Source organism: Manis javanica, chromosome 15, assembly GCF_040802235.1.
Source record: "Manis javanica isolate MJ-LG chromosome 15, MJ_LKY, whole genome shotgun sequence".
NCBI classification, from domain to species: domain Eukaryota; kingdom Metazoa; phylum Chordata; class Mammalia; order Pholidota; family Manidae; genus Manis; species Manis javanica.
The window spans coordinates 4,296,458-4,315,493 of NC_133170.1; the positions used below are offsets into that span (position 1 = coordinate 4,296,458).

General features: G+C 38.8%; 1 protein-coding gene across 1 annotated transcript in view; it reads right to left on the reverse strand.

Moving 5' to 3' along the window:
- Nucleotides 1-9,587, reverse strand: part of MUC19 (mucin 19, oligomeric) — a 102,461-nt gene extending 92,874 nt beyond the window's left edge. Inside the window, exons 1-6 of the mRNA XM_073223505.1 lie at nucleotides 9,468-9,587; nucleotides 7,523-7,555; nucleotides 5,957-5,989; nucleotides 4,390-4,422; nucleotides 2,827-2,859; nucleotides 1,249-1,281 (exon numbers count right to left, since the gene is read on the reverse strand). Of these exons, the coding sequence (XP_073079606.1) occupies nucleotides 1,249-1,281; nucleotides 2,827-2,859; nucleotides 4,390-4,422; nucleotides 5,957-5,989; nucleotides 7,523-7,555; nucleotides 9,468-9,522 (220 nt within the window). The 5' untranslated portion in view covers nucleotides 9,523-9,587. The remainder of the gene's footprint in view (nucleotides 1-1,248; nucleotides 1,282-2,826; nucleotides 2,860-4,389; nucleotides 4,423-5,956; nucleotides 5,990-7,522; nucleotides 7,556-9,467) is intronic.
- Nucleotides 9,588-19,036: the final 9,449 nt, after the last annotated feature.

The following is a 19,036-nucleotide window of genomic DNA, read 5'->3' on the forward strand; positions in this document are numbered from 1 at the left end:
CCCAAACTGACCACATTATTCAAATAAAAAGTTAAAGTATATGTTCTGATAGTAAGATAAACTTTTAGAAATTGGAAATGTCCTGGAAAACCCAGAATTTATGGTCAGCAAACCTCTCTCAGAGATACAGGTGTTTTATTAAGTCAAACAGCAAACAGAGCCATTTGAAAGATAAAATATTTCCCATGTTTTCTGATGAATTGTTATCCAAAACAAAATCGTGCATAGTTATGCATACAAATATACACACATATTTAGCCAAAGACTAAGAAGACATGGTTTGGAGGCACTTAATATTTCTAAAGAAAAATCACACAGCACTCTCCATATAGGTTAAACACCTAGAAAACTCAAATTGTCTGAAATGTAGGTTGCAGTCAAGGGTCATGACCTTTGGTTTTCTTTTTGGTGCACCTCTATGCTCTATAATATTGCAGCAAATAGAGGTGTCACAAAACTCGTGTATGAACTTTACCCATCAAGAAAAAAAAATCCCTCGAGGCTTCCCTCAGAGGGAGCACTTTTACCACAGAGCTTGGATCCCTGGGGTTCTCATGCCAACAGCCTGAGATGCGTGAGAACTGCAGTGGGTGCAAAGCAGACATAATGAACCTGTCAGGACGTAGAGCTGGATGTTTAATAGAAGAAGGGGGACAGAAAGGCAGAGCAGAGCAAACACGGAAACTCAGAAATCCTGCCACTTGCAATGGCCAGGATGGACTTTGAGGGCATTATGCTATGTGAAGTAAGTCAGAGAAGGACAAATATGGAAGATCTGACTTGTATGTGGAATCTAAAAACTCAAACTCAAAGAAGCAGACACTAACACGGCGGTTGCCTGGTGTCACAGGTTGGAGGAAATGGGAAATTAATGAGCAAAGGGTACAGACCTCCAGTTATGAGGTGAATAAGCTCTGGGGATCTAATGTACAACTTGGTGAACATAGTTAATGATCTTGTATTATATCTTTGAAAGCCTCTGAGAGAGTTGATCTTAAATGTTCTCACCATACAAAAAATGGTTATTGTAATTATGTGAGCGATGCAGGTGTTAATGAATCTTATTGTGGTAATCTTTTCACAATATATATGCATATCAAGTCATCACCTTGTGTATTTTAAACTCACACAATGTTATATGTCAATTATATGTCAATAAACCTGAAAAAAATTTTCTCTGTTCCAAAAGCAGGCTCAGACTACACGTTGATACCTCAAAGTAAAGATTAGCTCCTGAAATATACTGACCTGGGTGTCTTCTGTGAAACAGGGCTTCCTCATCTATTAAAAATAATGAAAAAGAAAGAAGTAACAGTTGGGTCATCTTATATCTTTTTGGGCATAATGTTTAAGACAATGAGAATAAGGTTCTTGTTTGCATTCTTCTTTTAAACTCAATATAAGCAATCTACTTGTATATCGAAAATTATAATATTTGAATGTGAATTTATTATTTTGAATGCCAACTCATTCTTGCAAATATATAATGCCAGATAAATTAAACCCACAAATTAATATTAGCCAATACTTTGTATCTTTTCTCACTGTCAAAACATTTTACAGCTGTCAATCTGAGGTATATGCTCTGATCTAAATTTCACTTGACTTTATTTTCCCTAAACATTTTTTGGTTAATGTGTTCATAAGCAGCAAATCAGACAAAAAAGACAAGAAGGAAAAAACAATCAGTTATACAGATTTAGCTCTACTGAGAAGATAGAATAATCTTAGGGAAAAATAAGAATTGATTATATATATCATTTCATGCCAGATCCACATCTTGTGTCACTGAAGTTCTTTTTCACTTAGGCAGGGAATTGTTTTTCCTTTTTTTTCATTTTGTACAGCTATGATTGGTTAAACAATACAATTCTTTTTTTCTAATTGATGATATGGTTGCCTCTTAAATATCTGCTTTCAGTAACTCCCAGTCCTCCAGCCTTTACCATTCTGGAATCTACTGAAAATGAGGGGTCTCTGTGTTTGAAACATAACCTCATTGACTAAGATCAACAAAAATTCATTTCAACTAAGGCACCTGGAAAGAGCAGTTTTCCAGGTACGTTTCATTTGTTTCAACATGACCTTATTAATAAGTTCATAAAATTGGGAGCTTGGATCCATGGTGTTCTCATGCCAATAGCCTGAGATGTGTGAGAACTGCAGTGGGTGCAAAGCAGACATAATGAACCTGTCGGGACGTAGAGCTGGATGTTTAAGAGAAGCAGGGAGACAGAAAGGCAGAGCAGAGCAAACAAGGAAACTCAGAAATCCTGCCACTTGCAAAGGCCAGGATGGACTTTGAGGGCATTATGCTAAGTGAGGTAAGTCAGAGAAGGACAAATATGGAAGATCTGACTTGTATGTGGAATCTAAAAACTCAAACTCAAAGAAGCAGACACTAACACGGCGGTTGCCCAGTGTCACAGGTTGGAGGAAATGGGAAATTAATGAGCAAAGGGTACAGACTTCCAGTTATAAGGTGAATAAGCTCTGGGGATCTAATGGAGAACTTGTGACTATAGTTAATGATCCTGTATTATATCCTTGAAAGCCTCTGAGAGAGTTGATCTTAAATGTTCTCACCATACAAAAAATGGTTATTGTAATTATGTAAGCGATGCAGGTGTGAATGAATCTTATTGTGGTAATCTTTTCACAATATATATGTGTATCAAATCATCACCTTGTGTATCTTAAACTCATATAATGTTATATGTCAATTACATCTCAATAAGCCTGAAAAGAGCTTTCTCTGTTCCAAAGGCAGCCTCAGACTACACGTTGATACCTCAAAGTAAAGATTAGCTTCTGAAGGATACTGACCTCGGAGTTCTCTGCGAAACAGGTCTGCCTCATCTATTAAAAAAAAATGAAAAAGAAAGAAACAACAGTTGGGTCATCTTATACTTTTTTGAGCGTAATGTTTAAATCAGAATAAGGTTCTTGTTTGCATTCTTCTTTTAAACTCAATATAAGCAATCTACTAGTATATCTAAAATTATAATATTTGAATGAATTCATTATTTTGAATGTCAACTCATTCTCAGAAATATACATGGCCAAATAAATCAATACCCAAATTAATATTAGCTAGTACTTTAGATCTTTTCACAATATTAAAAAATTTTGCAACTGTCAATCTGTGGTATATTTTCTGATCTAAATTTCACTTGACTTTATTTTCCCTAAATATTTTTTGGGTAATTTATTTATAAACAGCAAATCAGACAAAAAAGACAAGAAGGAAAAAACAATCAGTTATACAGACTATACGGAGAAAGCAGAATAATCTGAGGACAGAAGAATTGATTATATATATCTATTTCATGCCAGATCCACATCTTGTGTCATTGAAGTTTTTTTCATTAAGCCAGGAATTGTTCTTTAATTTTTTTTTCATTTTGTACAGCAATGATAGGTTTAACAATACACTTCTTTTCTTCCAATTGATGATATGGTTGCCTCTTAAATAGTATCTGCTTTCAGCAACTTTCAGTCCTCCAATCTGCAATCTACTGAAAATGAGGGGTCTCTGTGTTTGGAACATAACCTCATCGACTAAGATCAACAAAACTGATTTCAACTAAGGCACCTGGAATTTCTGCAAAGAGCAGTTTTCCAGGTACGTTTCATGTTTCAACATGACCTTCTAATAAGTTCATAAAATTGTGAGCTTGGATCCATGGTGTTCTCATGCCAATAGCGTGAGATGCGTGAGAACTGCAATGGGTGCAAAGCAGACATAATGAACCTGTCGGGACGTAGAGCTAGATGTTTAAGAGAAGCAGGGACACAGAAAGGCAGAGCAGAGCAAACACGGAAACTCAGAAATCCTGCCACTAGCAACGGCCAGGATGGACTTTGAGGGCATTATGCTAAGTGAAGTAAGTCAGAGAAGGACAAATATGGAAGATCTGACTTGTATATGGAATCCAAAAACTCAAACTCAAAGAAGCAGACACTAACACGGCGGTTGCCCGGTGTCACAGGCTGGAAGAAATGGGAGATTAATGAGCAAAGGGTACAGACTTCCAGTTATAAGGTGAATAAGCTCTGGGGATCTAATGGAGAACTTGTGACTATAGTTAATGATCCTGTATTATATCCTTGAAAGCCTCTGAGAGAGTTGATCTTAAATGTTCTCACCATACAAAAAATGGTTATTGTAATTATGTGAGCGATGCAGGTGTTAATGAATCTTATTGTGGTAATCTTTTCACAATATATATGTGTATCAAATCATCACCTTGTGTATCTTAAACTCATATAATGTTATATGTCAAATATATCTCAATAAGCCTGAAAAGAGCTTTCTCTGTTCCAAAGGCAGCCTCAGACTACACGTTGATACCTCAAAGTAAAGATTAGCTTCTGAAGGATACTGACCTCGGAGTTCTCTGCGAAACAGGTCTGCCCCATCTATAAAAAGAAAATGAAAAAGAAAGAAACAACAGTCGGGTCATCTTATACTTTTTTGAGCGTAATGTTTAAATCAGAATAAGGTTCTTGTTTGCATTCTTCTTTTAAACTCAATATAAGCAATCTACTTGTATATCTAAAATTATAATATTTGAATGAATTCATTATTTTGAATGTCAACTCATTCTTGGAAATATACATGGCCAAATAAATCAATACCCAAATTAATATTAGCCAGTACTTTATATCTTTTCACAGTATCAAAAAATTTTGCAACTGTCAATCTGTGGTATATTTTCTGATCTAAATTTCACTTGACTTTATTTTCCCTAAATATTTTTTGGTTAATTTGTTTATAAACAGCAAATCAGACAAAAAAGACAAGAAGGAAAAAACAATCAGTTATACAGACTATACTGAGAAAGCAGAATAATCTGAGGACAAAAGAATTGATTATATATATCTATTTCATGCCAGATCCACATCTTGTGTCATTGAAGTTTTTTTCATTAAGCCAGGAATTGTTCTATAATTTTTTTTTTCATTTTGTACAGCAATGATAGGTTTAACAATACACTTCTTTTCTTCCAATTGATGATATGGTTGCCTCTTAAATAGTATCTGCTTTCAGCAACTTTCAGTCCTCCAATCTGCAATCTACTGAAAATGAGGGGTCTCTGTGTTTGGAACATAACCTCATTGACTAAGATCAACAAAATTGATTTCAACTAAGGCACCTGGAATTTCTGCAAAGAGCAGTTTTCCAGGTACGTTTCATTTGTTTCAACATGACCTTATTAATAAGTTCATAAAATTGTGAGCTTGGATCCATGGTGTTCTCATGCCAATAGCGTGAGATGCGTGAGAACTGCAATGGGTGCAAAGCAGACATAATGAACCTGTTGGGACGTAGAGCTGGATGTTTAAGAGAAGCAGGGAGACAGAAAGGCAGAGCAGAGCAAACAAGGAAACTCAGAAATCCTGCCACTTGCAACGGCCAGGATGGACTTTGAAGGCATTATGCTAAGTGAGGTAAGTCAGAGACGGACAAATATGGAAGATCTGACTTGTATGTGGAATCCAAAAACTCAAACTCAAAGAAGCAGACACTAACACGGCGGTTGCCCAGTGTCACAGGTTGGAGGAAATGGGAAATTAATGAGCAAAGGGTACAGACTTCCAGTTATAAGGTGAATAAGCTCTGGGGATCTAATGGAGAACTTGTGACTATAGTTAATGATCCTGTATTATATCCTTGAAAGCCTCTGAGAGAGTTGATCTTAAATGTTCTCACCATACAAAAAATGGTTATTGTAATTATGTAAGCGATGCAGGTGTGAATGAATCTTATTGTGGTAATCTTTTCACAATATATATGTGTATCAAATCATCACCTTGTGTATCTTAAACTCATATAATGTTATATGTCAATTACATCTCAATAAGCCTGAAAAGAGCTTTCTCTGTTCCAAAGGCAGCCTCAGACTACACGTTGATACCTCAAAGTAAAGATTAGCTTCTGAAGGATACTGACCTCGGAGTTCTCTGCGAAACAGGTCTGCCCCTTCTATAAAAAAAAAATGAAAAAGAAAGAAACAACAGTTGGGTCATCTTATACTTTTTTGAGCGTAATGTTTAAATCAGAATAAGGTTCTTGTTTGCATTCTTCTTTTAAACTCAATATAAGCAATCTACTTGTATATCTAAAATTATAATATTTGAATGAATTCATTATTTTGAATGTCAACTCATTCTTGGAAATATACATGGCCAAATAAATCAATACCCAAATTAATATTAGCCAGTACTTTATATCTTTTCACAGTATCAAAAAATTTTGCAACTGTCAATCTGTGGTATATTTTCTGATCTAAATTTCACTTGATTTTATTTTCCCTAAATATTTTTTGGTTAATTTGTTTATAAACAGCAAATCAGACAAAAAAGACAAGAAGGAAAAAACAATCAGTTATACAGACTATACGGAGAAAGCAGAATAATCTGAGGACAGAAGAATTGATTATATATATCTATTTCATGCCAGATCCACATCTTGTGTCATTGAAGTTTTTTTCATTAAGCCAGGAATTGTTCTTTAATTTTTTTTTCATTTTGTACAGCAATGATAGGTTTAACAATACACTTCTTTTCTTCCAATTGATGATATGGTTGCCTCTTAAATAGTATCTGCTTTCAGCAACTTTCAGTCCTCTAATCTGCAATCTACTGAAAATGAGGGGTCTCTGTGTTTGGAACATAACCTCATCGACTAAGATCAACAAAATTGATTTCAACTAAGGCACCTGGAATTTCTGCAAAGAGCAGTTTTCCAGGTACGTTTCATTTGTTTCAACATGACCTTATTAATAAGTTCATAAAATTGGGAGCTTGGATCCATGGTGTTCTCATGCCAATAGCCTGAGATGTGTGAGAACTGCAATGGGTGCAAAGCAGACATAATGAACCTGTCGGGACGTAGAGCTGGATGTTTAAGAGAAGCAGGGAGACAGAAAGGCAGAGCAGAGCAAACAAGGAAACTCAGAAATCCTGCCACTTGCAACGGCCAGGATGGACTTTGAGGGCATTATGCTAAGTGAGGTAAGTCAGAGAAGGACAAATATGGAAGATCTGACTTGTATGTGGAATCCAAAAACTCAAACTCAAAGAAGCAGACACTAACACGGTGGTTGCCCAGTGTCACAGGTTGGAGGAAATGGGAAATTAATGAGCAAAGGGTACAGACTTCCAGTTATAAGGTGAATAAGCTCTGGGGATCTAATGGAGAACTTGTGACTATAGTTAATGATCCTGTATTATATCCTTGAAAGCCTCTGAGAGAGTTGATCTTAAATGTTCTCACCATACAAAAAATGGTTATTGTAATTATGTGAGCGATGCAGGTGTTAATGAATCTTATTGTGGTAATCTTTTCACAATATATATGTGTATCAAATCATCACCTTGTGTATCTTAAACTCATATAATGTTATATGTCAATTATATCTCAATAAGCCTGAAAAGAGCTTTCTCTGTTCTAATGGCAGCCCCAGACTACACCTTAACACCTCAAAGTAAAGATTAGCTCCTGAAATATACTGACCTGGGTTTCTTCTGTGAAACAGGGCTTTCCCATCTATTAAAAAAAAAGAAAAAATAACAACCAGTTGAGTCATCTTATACCTTTTTGAGCATAATGTTTAAGACAATGAGAATAAGGTTCTTGTTTGCATTCTTCTTTTAAACTCAATATAAGCAATCTACTTCTATATCGAAAATTATAATATTTGAATGTGAATTTATTATTTTGAATGCCAACTCATTCTTGCAAATATATATGGCCAGATAAATTAAATCCACAAAGTAATATTAGCCAATACTTTATATCTTTCACACTATGTAAACATTTTGCAGCTGTCAATCTCAGGTATATTTTCTCATCTAAATTTCACTTGATTTTATTTTCCCTAAACATTTTTTGGTTAATGGGTCTATAAGCAGCAAATCAGACAAAAAAGACAAGAAGGAAAAAATAATGAGTTACACAGATTTAGCTCTACTGAGACTAAGAATTAATTATATATATATATTTCATGCCAGATCCACATCGTGTGTCACTGAAGTTCTTTTTCATTTAGCCAGGAATTGTTTCTTAATTTTTTTTCACTTTGTACAACTATGATTGGTTAAATAATACAATCTTTTCTTCCGATTGATGATATGGTTGCCTCTTAAATATCTGCTTTCAGTAACTCCCAGTCCTCCAGCCTTTACCATTCTGGAATCTACTGAAAATGAGGGGTCTCTGTGTTTGGAACATAACATCAACTAAGATCAACAAAAATTCATTTCAACTAAGGCACCTGGAATTTCTGCAAAGAGCAGTTTTCCAGATACGTTTCATATGTCTCAACATAACCTTATTAATAAGTTCATAAAATCTCTATATTTTTTCAATAAATCACCAATATGAAAATCCTGTTGATATATTCATAACTACATCCAGAGTTATCATGGATATCCAGGAATTTACTTTAGATATATTCTCCAATCTGCTGGTGAATTTAATATACTTTACCAAATACTTTTAAAACGTTTGGTTGTGATTTTTCATTTAATAAATACTTTGAAGAAAATGTGTTTTGTGCTCTTTTAAGAAATAAGAAACACCCTTTATGCAAAACAGAAGGAAAGGATATAGGAAAGTACTATTTAAGATTACAAGAATCACCATTACTGAAGAAATGGTTTCCTAATGATCCATCAGACAGATTCCCAGGTAATTGGGTTAAGGATAGAAATACTTCCTTTTAATCACAACTCATAAATGTAGTCCTCTATATTATGGCTTCTCATAGAAAAGTGAAATACACCCAAGTCCCAAATTAAGAAGACAGATTTTCAGGTTAGGTATAGAACGAATCTCCTCTCTTTGCAGACCTTTCCCTCTATGTTGGGTCATAACTGGCTTTCTCCTGTTTTCAGAACAAAAGTACAGGACAAGAAACACATTTGTTCCTGAAGATTTTTTTCATTTTTGTCAATTTTTAATTAGCAAAATTAATTCATGATGGCTTACCTTTCAATTAATCTAAAAAATTAATTGACTTTCTGAAATATCCAGGAAAGTTGTTAGTTTAAGAAATACTTTTCCCTAGAAAATTTTCTTTTCATGATGAACAAAATCTTTTATTGGTGAATTTTTCATGATTTGTGAGAACCACAAGTACTGGTGAGGGTCTTTAGTCTAAATGTGGACTTAAATTCAAGATGGAGTCTGTGATGACAATGAGTAATAAATAATAGCAAAACATGCATCTTGAGTTAATGTGGTCACTAATATTTCTAAACAGATATAAAACAGGCATGTTAAAGCTGAAAGAATACCCAAACGGTTGAAAAATCTAATTTTCTTACTTATTATCCTTCTCTGAGGTGTAGGAAAGATTTCCCCTGGAGGAAAATGTTTGAAGTAGAAAACACTAAACATTTAAGCAAATATACATGGTCTATCACATTTGAAAGGATTCTTGAAATTACTCCCTTACCTTTGCAGAAGACACAAAGTGCCACAGCCAGGCACAACAAAATCAACTTCGTCATGGTGGCCTGGAACCTAAAACCAGGGAGCAGTCATGCTGGAGAATCAGGTGGGATTTGCAAGGGACTCTCTACCTGAGTTTTTATACCCACACATACCACTGTCCTTTGTCATGGGATAGGTGTGGTTAAGTTAGTGATGACAGAGCAAAGATAAATATTGTTGCATGCCAAAGATGAAATCCATTTCAAGTCAGTTTAGCGTCTTATTTCTGTGACATTTTCTATCTGGGACCAAGCCCAGCTCACACCAAACCCAGACCATGCGTTCTTGCCACCCTGTGCAAACAGCGAAGGCAGGAACTAAAATCCCTAGGATTAAAAGCCAACTATGATGATGATATATGCATTTATCTGTATCCTATGAATCATTGCAAACGTCTTAATACCTCGAGAAAGTCAAATACCATGATTAAATATTGTAATATTGTCTCTCCCTTAACAATTAAATATTATCTTTCCCTTAACAACAAAACTATTTTAAACGTCAATGTGCCTTGAAACAAAGAACTCTTTACTTATCAATATATTAATAGAGCTTTCCTTAGAGAAACATATGATTATCACATAGGTATAGATGTACCAAGACATAAAAATGTCTCATGGTTACAGTAACAGCTTTATACGAACACGGATATACAATATCCCGATTTTAGGTGTGTTTACCATGAACTTTGTATCAGACATATAAATAAAAAATATATGTAAAGGGTAACATCAGGAAAAGAATGTTTTAGGATAAAAACAAAATTAGATAAAAAATACCACCCATGAATTATATACGTAGATATTTCAGGGTAGAAGGAGAAAGTTCAAATGAGGACATAAACAGAAGTCTGATCTGGGCTGAACAGACAGGGAAGGTCGACAATGAGAGGAATTCCCGACATCAGTGGGACGGGCCTGGGAAACAAGGGCTGACCCCACAGCTTTGATGTCTGCGTCTCAGCTTCTCCCGACCACAGCCGATGAAAGACTCCAGTAGTCCAAGGAAAGGAAGTCCTTGTTCTATTCTGTCCTGAAAAGCAGAGTCCCAGGAAAAGGGGGAAAATATGAGCAATCACTCCTTTCCTTCCTCTTATCCACTCATTTTACAACTAATCTAAAAGAAAGAAACAATGCCTGCTTTCGCAGAAGACCTCACCAGGACATTCTGCATGCTTTTACTCGTCTGCTTTCTGACCCCACCAAATCTACTTAGCCTACCTGCTGATGCCTTAGATCATTTTAAAAGAGGACAGAATTTCAACAGATTTAAAATTAAAAATGTATTTCCTTGTTGAAAGTAACACATTCACTGAAGGCTGTGCATTTTTAAATCTGACATGAGTGAAAGGATCAGTTTACCACATGGGATGGGGATTTGGGGAGCAGACAAGGGACACAGGAGTGCCAGAGGAGAGGGTTCACTCCGGGCACAGAGAAGATGGTAACAGAACAGGCTAAAGACTGACTTCACTGGTTGTAATTTTTCCAAATCCCTGCTCTGTCTAAATAATTTGCAAATAAAGACTGTACATTCTGTACATTGAGCATTTTTCTCCAACACAACGCATACACACACAAGTATAGTTGAGAGGGAACACTGCCCTATGAGACACATGATTCTCAGTAACACCACCATTTATGATGTTCTTTTCTCTATCATACATGACCTTGTTCTTGGAGAAGAACAAGGTTCTCTATCTCAGATGACCATTATGGTATGATTATTCTATGTGTCAACAGTGGGCTTAAATATGTAGGAGACCAGAATGAACCATAGAGTTATTTAGAGGTTTTGGGGGGAACTAAGAATACATGCAAGTCAGGAATTTTCCATAAGCAGAGTTCAGATGAGAATGTTATGGAATCTCCAACGAAGGTGGGTCCCTTTTAGCTTGGGAGAATCAGGGGAAATTTCATAGAGGATAGTTTAAAGGCTGGACCAAGAAAAATAGATATGAACTCGGCCATACAGAATCAAGGAAGGATTCCAGGTGGAGAATGCACTGTGAATGAAGTCAGTGTGATTTCAAGCATCCAATGTCTTACCACCAACTCCTCTCTTTCCAGATCCCTTATTCTGATAGGCTGGTTCCAATGATCTCCTGGATCCCATTGGGACCTAGCAATCCATAGTTCCTACGACCTTTCATTCACCTTCACTCCCCTCTACAGTTCAAGTGCTTGTGTGGTTATTATCATTATTCCCTTGCATGAACCCTTCATTACCTTGAGCATATATGTATATATATAACAAAACACTTTTACGGTATCTGAATTATATCTCAATAAACCTGTTAAAAAAAAAAACCTGTTGAACTCACTTCCCTTCCAGACTCTCCCCCTTTATTTGCCCCCTTAACGGTTAAACTTCACGAGAGATACCTGTGCCCACCGACTCCTGACCCTCACTCTCTCTTGAACTTACTCCACTGCCCCTAAGTTTTCGCTCCGTGCCTGCTTAACATGCACTCCCGTCAAGGACGCTGGTGATCTTCTCTTGTGAGTCCAATGGTCAGTTTCCTCCTCATTTTCTCTACCTCTCAACAACATTTAACCCAGAGTTGATCAGTTCTTCCTTCTTAATAAAACACTTTATAAGTTTCACAATTTTCATTTTTTTTCTATTTCATTTGCGGCTCCCTCTTATTCTCCTCTGCTGATTCCTTCCCACCTCCAGGAGGGCCTCAAGGCTTAAATTTGGATTTCCTCTCTTTTTCAAGACTCTTTCCTCTCTTGGTGATTGTATGCAATTTCTGTGGATTTGCATGCTATTTATACCCCCACGACTTCCAGGTTTACGCATCTGGCCCGGACCGCTCCCCTGACGCTCAGGCTTATAGCTGACATCTCTGCTCCAACAGGGAACTCAGACTTCACGTGTCCAGATGGGCCTCCAGATCCACCCCTCCCACAGATGTGCTTCTCCCCATGTCTTTTACATTTCAGGTGTGGCAAAGCCGCCTGGGTTACCTCCCCCGAAGTATTTGCACCATCCTCGACACCTCTTTAATCACCACCTCTCCCACCTACACACCCAGAGAAAGTCCTGTGGGTTCTCACTTTAAAATAAAATAAATCTAGCGTGAAACCTCTTCTCAGCACCTCCTGTACTGCTGCTCTGGTCCCCGGCATTCAGGCCTCAGTCACCTCTCACTGGGATGGGCACAGAGGATGCCCGCGGGTGTCCCTGCCTCTCAGCTTCTCGGCTGAGGTCCAATCTCAGAACATCAGCCTGACTGACATGGGGCACACCAATTCACACACGCGTTCTTTCACTCAAAACCCCGCATGACTCCCATTTCACCCAAAATAAAACCACGTGGCCTGCAAGGCCCTGCTCCATCTGCCCAATGCCCTCACCTCACACCTACTTGCCCTTTCCCTGCTACCCCCTCAGAGGCTGTCTAACGTCTCCAGAGCTCACCGGACACCATCCCATCTCAGAGCCTCTGTGTTGGGTGTTGGCAGCTCTGCTCCTTCGAATACCCTCTCCCCAGAAACCCACAGAATGTGCTCTCTGACTCAAGTTTTAAAGACATATTTTGCAAAGAGCTAGTATCTACTTCTATATGTTATATTTTTCCTTCAAAATAACTTTTTTCAGAGTTAAGCTTAAGCCTTCATGAGTCAAAGCCTCTCTATATGTAAGAGATTTTTTGCCTTTGTTTTAAACAGATGTCCAAAAAAATGGTTAGACAGCATCCTTCTTTGGTACTATCGATATTTTACGCTATGAAAATTTGTTAATTAAAATTAATGTTTTATCTCAAAATAAATTAAAGGGTCTTTTAAATTTCTTCTAAGTCCTTTTACGCTTTTATGAAATTGCTAATTCTTCCACCAGGTAACATTCCTTTACCTCTTTCAGATCTTTCCTCAAATACTTCTTTTATATGGACACCTTCCCTGAATACTTTAAATTATAAACCTCACCCCACAGCATTCTTTCCCTCTACCCGCTTTACTTCACTACCATCTAATGTACACATTTTGACTTAATCTGGCTAATGCATTTAATTATTGTCTGTCTCTAGTACTAGAATGTACATGCAACTAGGACAGGGATCTTTATGTCCTTTGCTCACTGCTAAGGCCTGGTGCCTAGAAAAGAGTTTGGCACATGACAGGTGCCCATATATATTGAATGAATGATTTAATGAATAATTTCGTTGGGCTCACAAATAAAGAAGATCAAATAAAATGGCAATAACCATCATAAGTTTTAATAATAATGTTTTAGTACTGAAGCTTCTTATATTAAGATATTTAACTCAGTATAACAGAGCATGCATTGATTTAGACACATTGTATTGAAACTGGGAAAATATTGACAGTTAAGAAAAGGTTCCCCACCATTTGAAACTTCGAGTCCCTATTCATCCTCAATTATGAGGGCAAAATACTGTGCTAGCAATGTGAACAGTTTGACTTCATCAGCTTAGAGGTGCTTAGTAGTGAAAAATAGTCAAGAAGTTTTAATGATATTTCCTGGTACTTCCTCACTACATTGTTTATAACCATAGATGAAATTGGCTTACTGTGGCACTACAAGACAAGAGGAAAATAAAATGCCAGGTTATGTTTATGGTTGTGGCCTTCCTATGAGCTTTGAAAAACTTGTCATGAAGAGCCGGATAATTCAATGATTATGTGTGAAAGCTACAAACCACATTTGTTTGATTCTAGCTCTCTATCCTCCTTAAACCACTCTTCATAGGAATCCCCTGCAACTTATTCTTCTTTACCTTCTAACATTTCAAAATATCTGTGATTGATATCGCTATAAGCAAAACAAGTATTTTAAAGGGAATTAAACTACCAAGTTAGCAAACGTTAAATAGAGTTCTTAAAAAGAAAATAGTTTTCCTAGGAAGCAGACTCACTTTTATTCCTGAACTCCTTATTGGGTAGTTTGTTTTTACAAGGACGTTAAGCATTTTAACTGTTGTGTAAAAGCATATCAATCGGATAAAACTGTCTAATGATACTGAAACATATTCTGTATAACAATTGTACATAGCTTAAAAACGCATTCATCAAAGAGAACAGTAGTCACATGTTTCCTTCTTGATTTAAAAGGATGTGGCTTAAGTGTCTGTACACTTAATGATACAGTCAGGGGAAAGTCAACAGTTGAAAGGACAATACCATCCGTGTGGGCAAGACGGTTTGTTTTTGTAACAATGTTTGCGCCAGAAGCCAATATGGAAAATGTTAAATAGTGTATCTATTTGGACTGAGGAACTAGAAGTTCTCCTCCAGACATGATGATTGGAAATTATATTGAATGTCTGAAAATTGGAACATTTTAGTTAGATGGCAAGTTGTATAACGAGCAAAATAAAACTACAATTACGTTTTTGAATAAATTGTATTTAAACTTATGCAATTACTTAAACACAAGTAATATTTAACGTGAGATGCAAACAACACATTATTTTCTATGGTAAATTACCATCTCCAATTGGACTTCTCAAAACAATCTTTAGAGTACTATTTAGCAGGCAGAATAAACCAATAGTGTTAGAACAGACATTCAGGTGGTGATTTTACAAGAGGCTAAACAAGGAATTTTGTCAGGGTGCTGAACAGGGCGTTCTGTTGGCATCGGCACAGCTCCAGTGTCCGCTTCCGTGAAGAAAGGTTCAGGCAGAACTTGAGCGCTGGCCTTCTCTTGAAATAGAGGCCTGTGGTGGCCATATTCCTGACAATGCCTAAGTCTGTGTCTTCTCTCTGCATTTCTACCATTGACTTGGTGTCTTGTGCTCAATCTAGAGCCATCCTTTTAAAGATCACTTGTCCTGCACAATTACCCCTGTAAGTATCATACCGGGTCTTTCTTTCCAACTTCGCTCTTCTACTTACCATTCATTGCTGTCTTTCCAACCTCACTGCACCTCCTTATTCGCACATCCTCCTCCACCCCCTTCGGTCAGCCTCCCATTCTATAAACTGTTCTCTAAATCGACACCACATGCATCGCTTTATTCAGTCTAGATAGATCCTCACTGACTGTTCTGCCACTGTCGATTCCATCGGCCATCTCCTTCTTTAAGCTATTTCTTTCTCAGCCAGTCTCCTTCTGTCACTTCTGAATATGGATGTTTTCCACCGCCCTCTTTTTTTCACAAAGTGCTCTCTACACTGACCACTTCATACTCTCCCACCCCCATTTAAAAATGATGGTGATAAGGGCTGCGTTCTGTTCCTTCAATAATTCATATGTTGAGGTCCTAACCCTCAGTACCTCAAAATGTGACCGTATTTGAAGACAGGGTCTTTAAAGGGGTAATTCAATAAAAATGAGACCATGAAGGTGACCCGATATGACTAGTGTTCTTATAAGAAGAGGAAATGTGAACACAGACACATCCACAGGGGAGATAATGTGAGGACACAGGGAGAAGATGACCACCTATGGCCAAGGAGAAGAGTACAGAACAGCGCTTCCCTCACAGCCTCAGAAGGAACCAGTCCTGCCAACACTTTGGTCTCAGCCTCCAGATGTTGAAAAAACAGATCCCTGATGTTTAATCCATCCAGTCTTTGGTACTTTGCTAGAGCAGCCCTTCACAAACTGAGGCAAATGACCTCGCAACGACTACACAACTTCTGACCCCTCAGTCTCTTCGGAGTCTTGGGTCAGCATTCACACTGCCTATTGACACTTTCCATCTGAATGTTTCACAAGAAACCTAAATAAACATGTCAAAAATTAAATATCTGTTCCAAATATGTTACTCTTTTCTACTTCCTACTATATCTCAATATCAACAATCTAAGCTTAAAATTTCATTGTTTTGCATGTATAGTCTTACTTGTAACACTAAAACTAAATGACTTCAACTTAAAATCTTGCCATTTGTGGCAACATGGATGGACCTTCAGGGCATTATGCTAAGTGAAATAAGTCAAACAAAGATAACTATCATACGATTTCACTTATATGTGGCCTCTAAAAAATGCTCATAGACACACAGAACAGACAGGTGGTTACCAGGGATAGAGGCCCTTCTAACTGGCATGAGGTGATATTAGTATCTCTTTATGATTTTAGTTTGCATTTCCCTGATAATTAGTGTTGTGGAGCATCTTTTCATGTGCCTGTTGGCCATTTGTATGTCTTCTTTGGAGAAATATCTGTTCAGGTCCTCCACCCATCTTTTAATCAGGTTATTTCTTTTGGATGTTAATCCCTTATTGGATGAATTGTTTGTGAATACGTTCTCCCACACTGTAGGACGCCTTGTTGTTCTGCTGATGGTGTCCTTTGCTGTACAGAGGCTTTTTAGTTTGATGTAGTCCCACGTGTTCATTTTATTAATTTGTTGCTGGTTGTTTTTGTAATTCCTCTTGCGCCCTTCTTTCTCTCTTATGCTCTCATTATTTGATGGTTTTCTTTAGTGTTCTACTTGGATTTATTTTTTTGAAAAACTTTTGTGTACTTTTTTGTGAATATATAACAGTCTACATTAAGTTGATGGCCATTCTATTTCAAACACAATCTAAAAGAATTACTTCTTTTTCCTCCTCTACACTTTATGTATAAAATGTCAAAATCTACATCTTTTGTGTATCCCTTGACTGATTTTGTGTGTGGTTGACTTTACTACTCTTGGCTTTTTAATTTCATACGTGCTTGGTAAGCAATTGGTCTACTACCTTAACTGTGGTTTATTTTCACTATTGAAAAATGTTTAGGCTTAAGAACAACATTAAGCTCTCCTCTTATCTCCTCATTTTTAGAAATTCTTTTTTTCTCTCTGTTCCTCAGCTTGGCTGTTCTCCTGTTCTCTAATTTCTATCTCATTGACTGTATTCTTGACCTCTAGCAATCTAATATTTATTCCCTCCACTGTATTTTTTCATTTCAGTTACCGTATTCTTCAGCTCTGAGTGGCTCTTTTTCAAATCTTCTCTATCTTTGTTGAAGTTCTCACTGAGATTACCAATTCTTTTCTTTTCCCAGTGAGCACCTTTATGACCATTACTTTGAAATCTTTACCAAGAAGGTTGGTTCTAACGTCCATTCCACTTGGCCCTCTTCCTGGTGTCCCATCCTGGTCTGTTTGGAGCATATTCTCTGCCTCCTCATGTCGTCCGCGTTTCTGGCCGCCTTCCTTTGTATCAGATGGGTCACTCTGCCTCTTGGTCTACAGTCAAGATTTTATTGGAGAAGAAGGTGTCCTGTGGTGCCCAGAAGTGCAAGACTCTGCTTACCTGTGCCCGGTTCTCCCTTGTGGCAGAGCCCCAGTTGCCGGTGGGCTGTGGGCAGGGCCGCCTTTCTGTCGGTCTGCCTGCAGAGGTTTGTCTTAGTCCGCTGAGGGTGGCCGCTCTCTCCTGGCCCTTTGTGGGCTTGCTGGAAGCACGTGCGTGGGGGGCCATGTGGGCAGTGCCGGGCTCCTCCTGCCCTGCAGGGACAGCGGTGCCGCGGGGTCTGAGGGCGCAGGGTTCAGGGGGCATGTGGCGGGAGAGCCGCCAGAGGGAGATGGAGGCTGGAGCCGCCGCATGGGCGCCCCGGCAGCGGGCTGACACAGGGCGTGAAGCCTGCGAGGGCCGCCCTCTGCCTGTCCCCCAGCAGTCTGGGCTTCTCCTGGGCCGAGGGGCTGGCACTTCCCAGGTGCCAGGGAGCGCTCGGGGCTGAGCCCCCAGCCCGGGGACAGCGTCTGGGGCTCCTGAAGGCCCTACAGGGCGGCTGCGGATGCGCCGTCCACCTGCCCCTTCTCCCGCAGAGGAGCCCCGGCGGCCCTCGCCCTCTGCCCCCTGCCCGCTGCTGGCACATCTTTCAAACTGTGGCCTCTGCTCTGGCTCAGGGCCTGCGGGGGGCGCCTGTCCTCACCTGCGGCTGGGGGCTCGGCCTCCCTGCGCTCCGCCTGCCCCGGGCGTGCAGCCCCTGTGAGCACCAGAACCCAGGGTGATGTGGGCTCCGTGCCCAGCCCCGGTCTCCCGGCCCCGCAGCTCCTGGAAATGCAGCCTCCCGCCCCTGCTCCTCCCACCCGTGCGCTGGGGCCCGCGCGGGGCGGCTCTGCACTTACTTACCCGTCTCGGGGAGGCCCACCCGCCTTCCCCCGGGCACGCGGTCTGCTCTGCGGTCTTCAGGTCGCTTTCAGGCCTCCCTGTACTGGCTGCAGTTGCTCCCTTGGGGGGTGTGGGACGAGGTTTCTGCCCGCCTTCCTCCTCCGCCGTCTTTTCCCACTGTATCCTAAACAGACTCCCTTTCAATGAGGCATATTATTAATTAAAAAATACAAACCTGAATGAGGCCTTATGTCATGATGGTAACTGTAAATGAGTGATTTACCTCATTATCTATGAACCATTTATATCCAATTAAACCATATGCTCTACTAACACCTGACAGACTAGGGGGAGAACACATCAAACCTAAAGAGATAAGACCTATAGAAATTTAAGAAATGCTTTCAGGATAATTTTACTTCATTCAGTGAAAATAATTTAGCTTTTTTTTAGTTGACATAGGCATGAGTAAATATATAAAACAAATGCACAACTTAAGGAATCATTATTA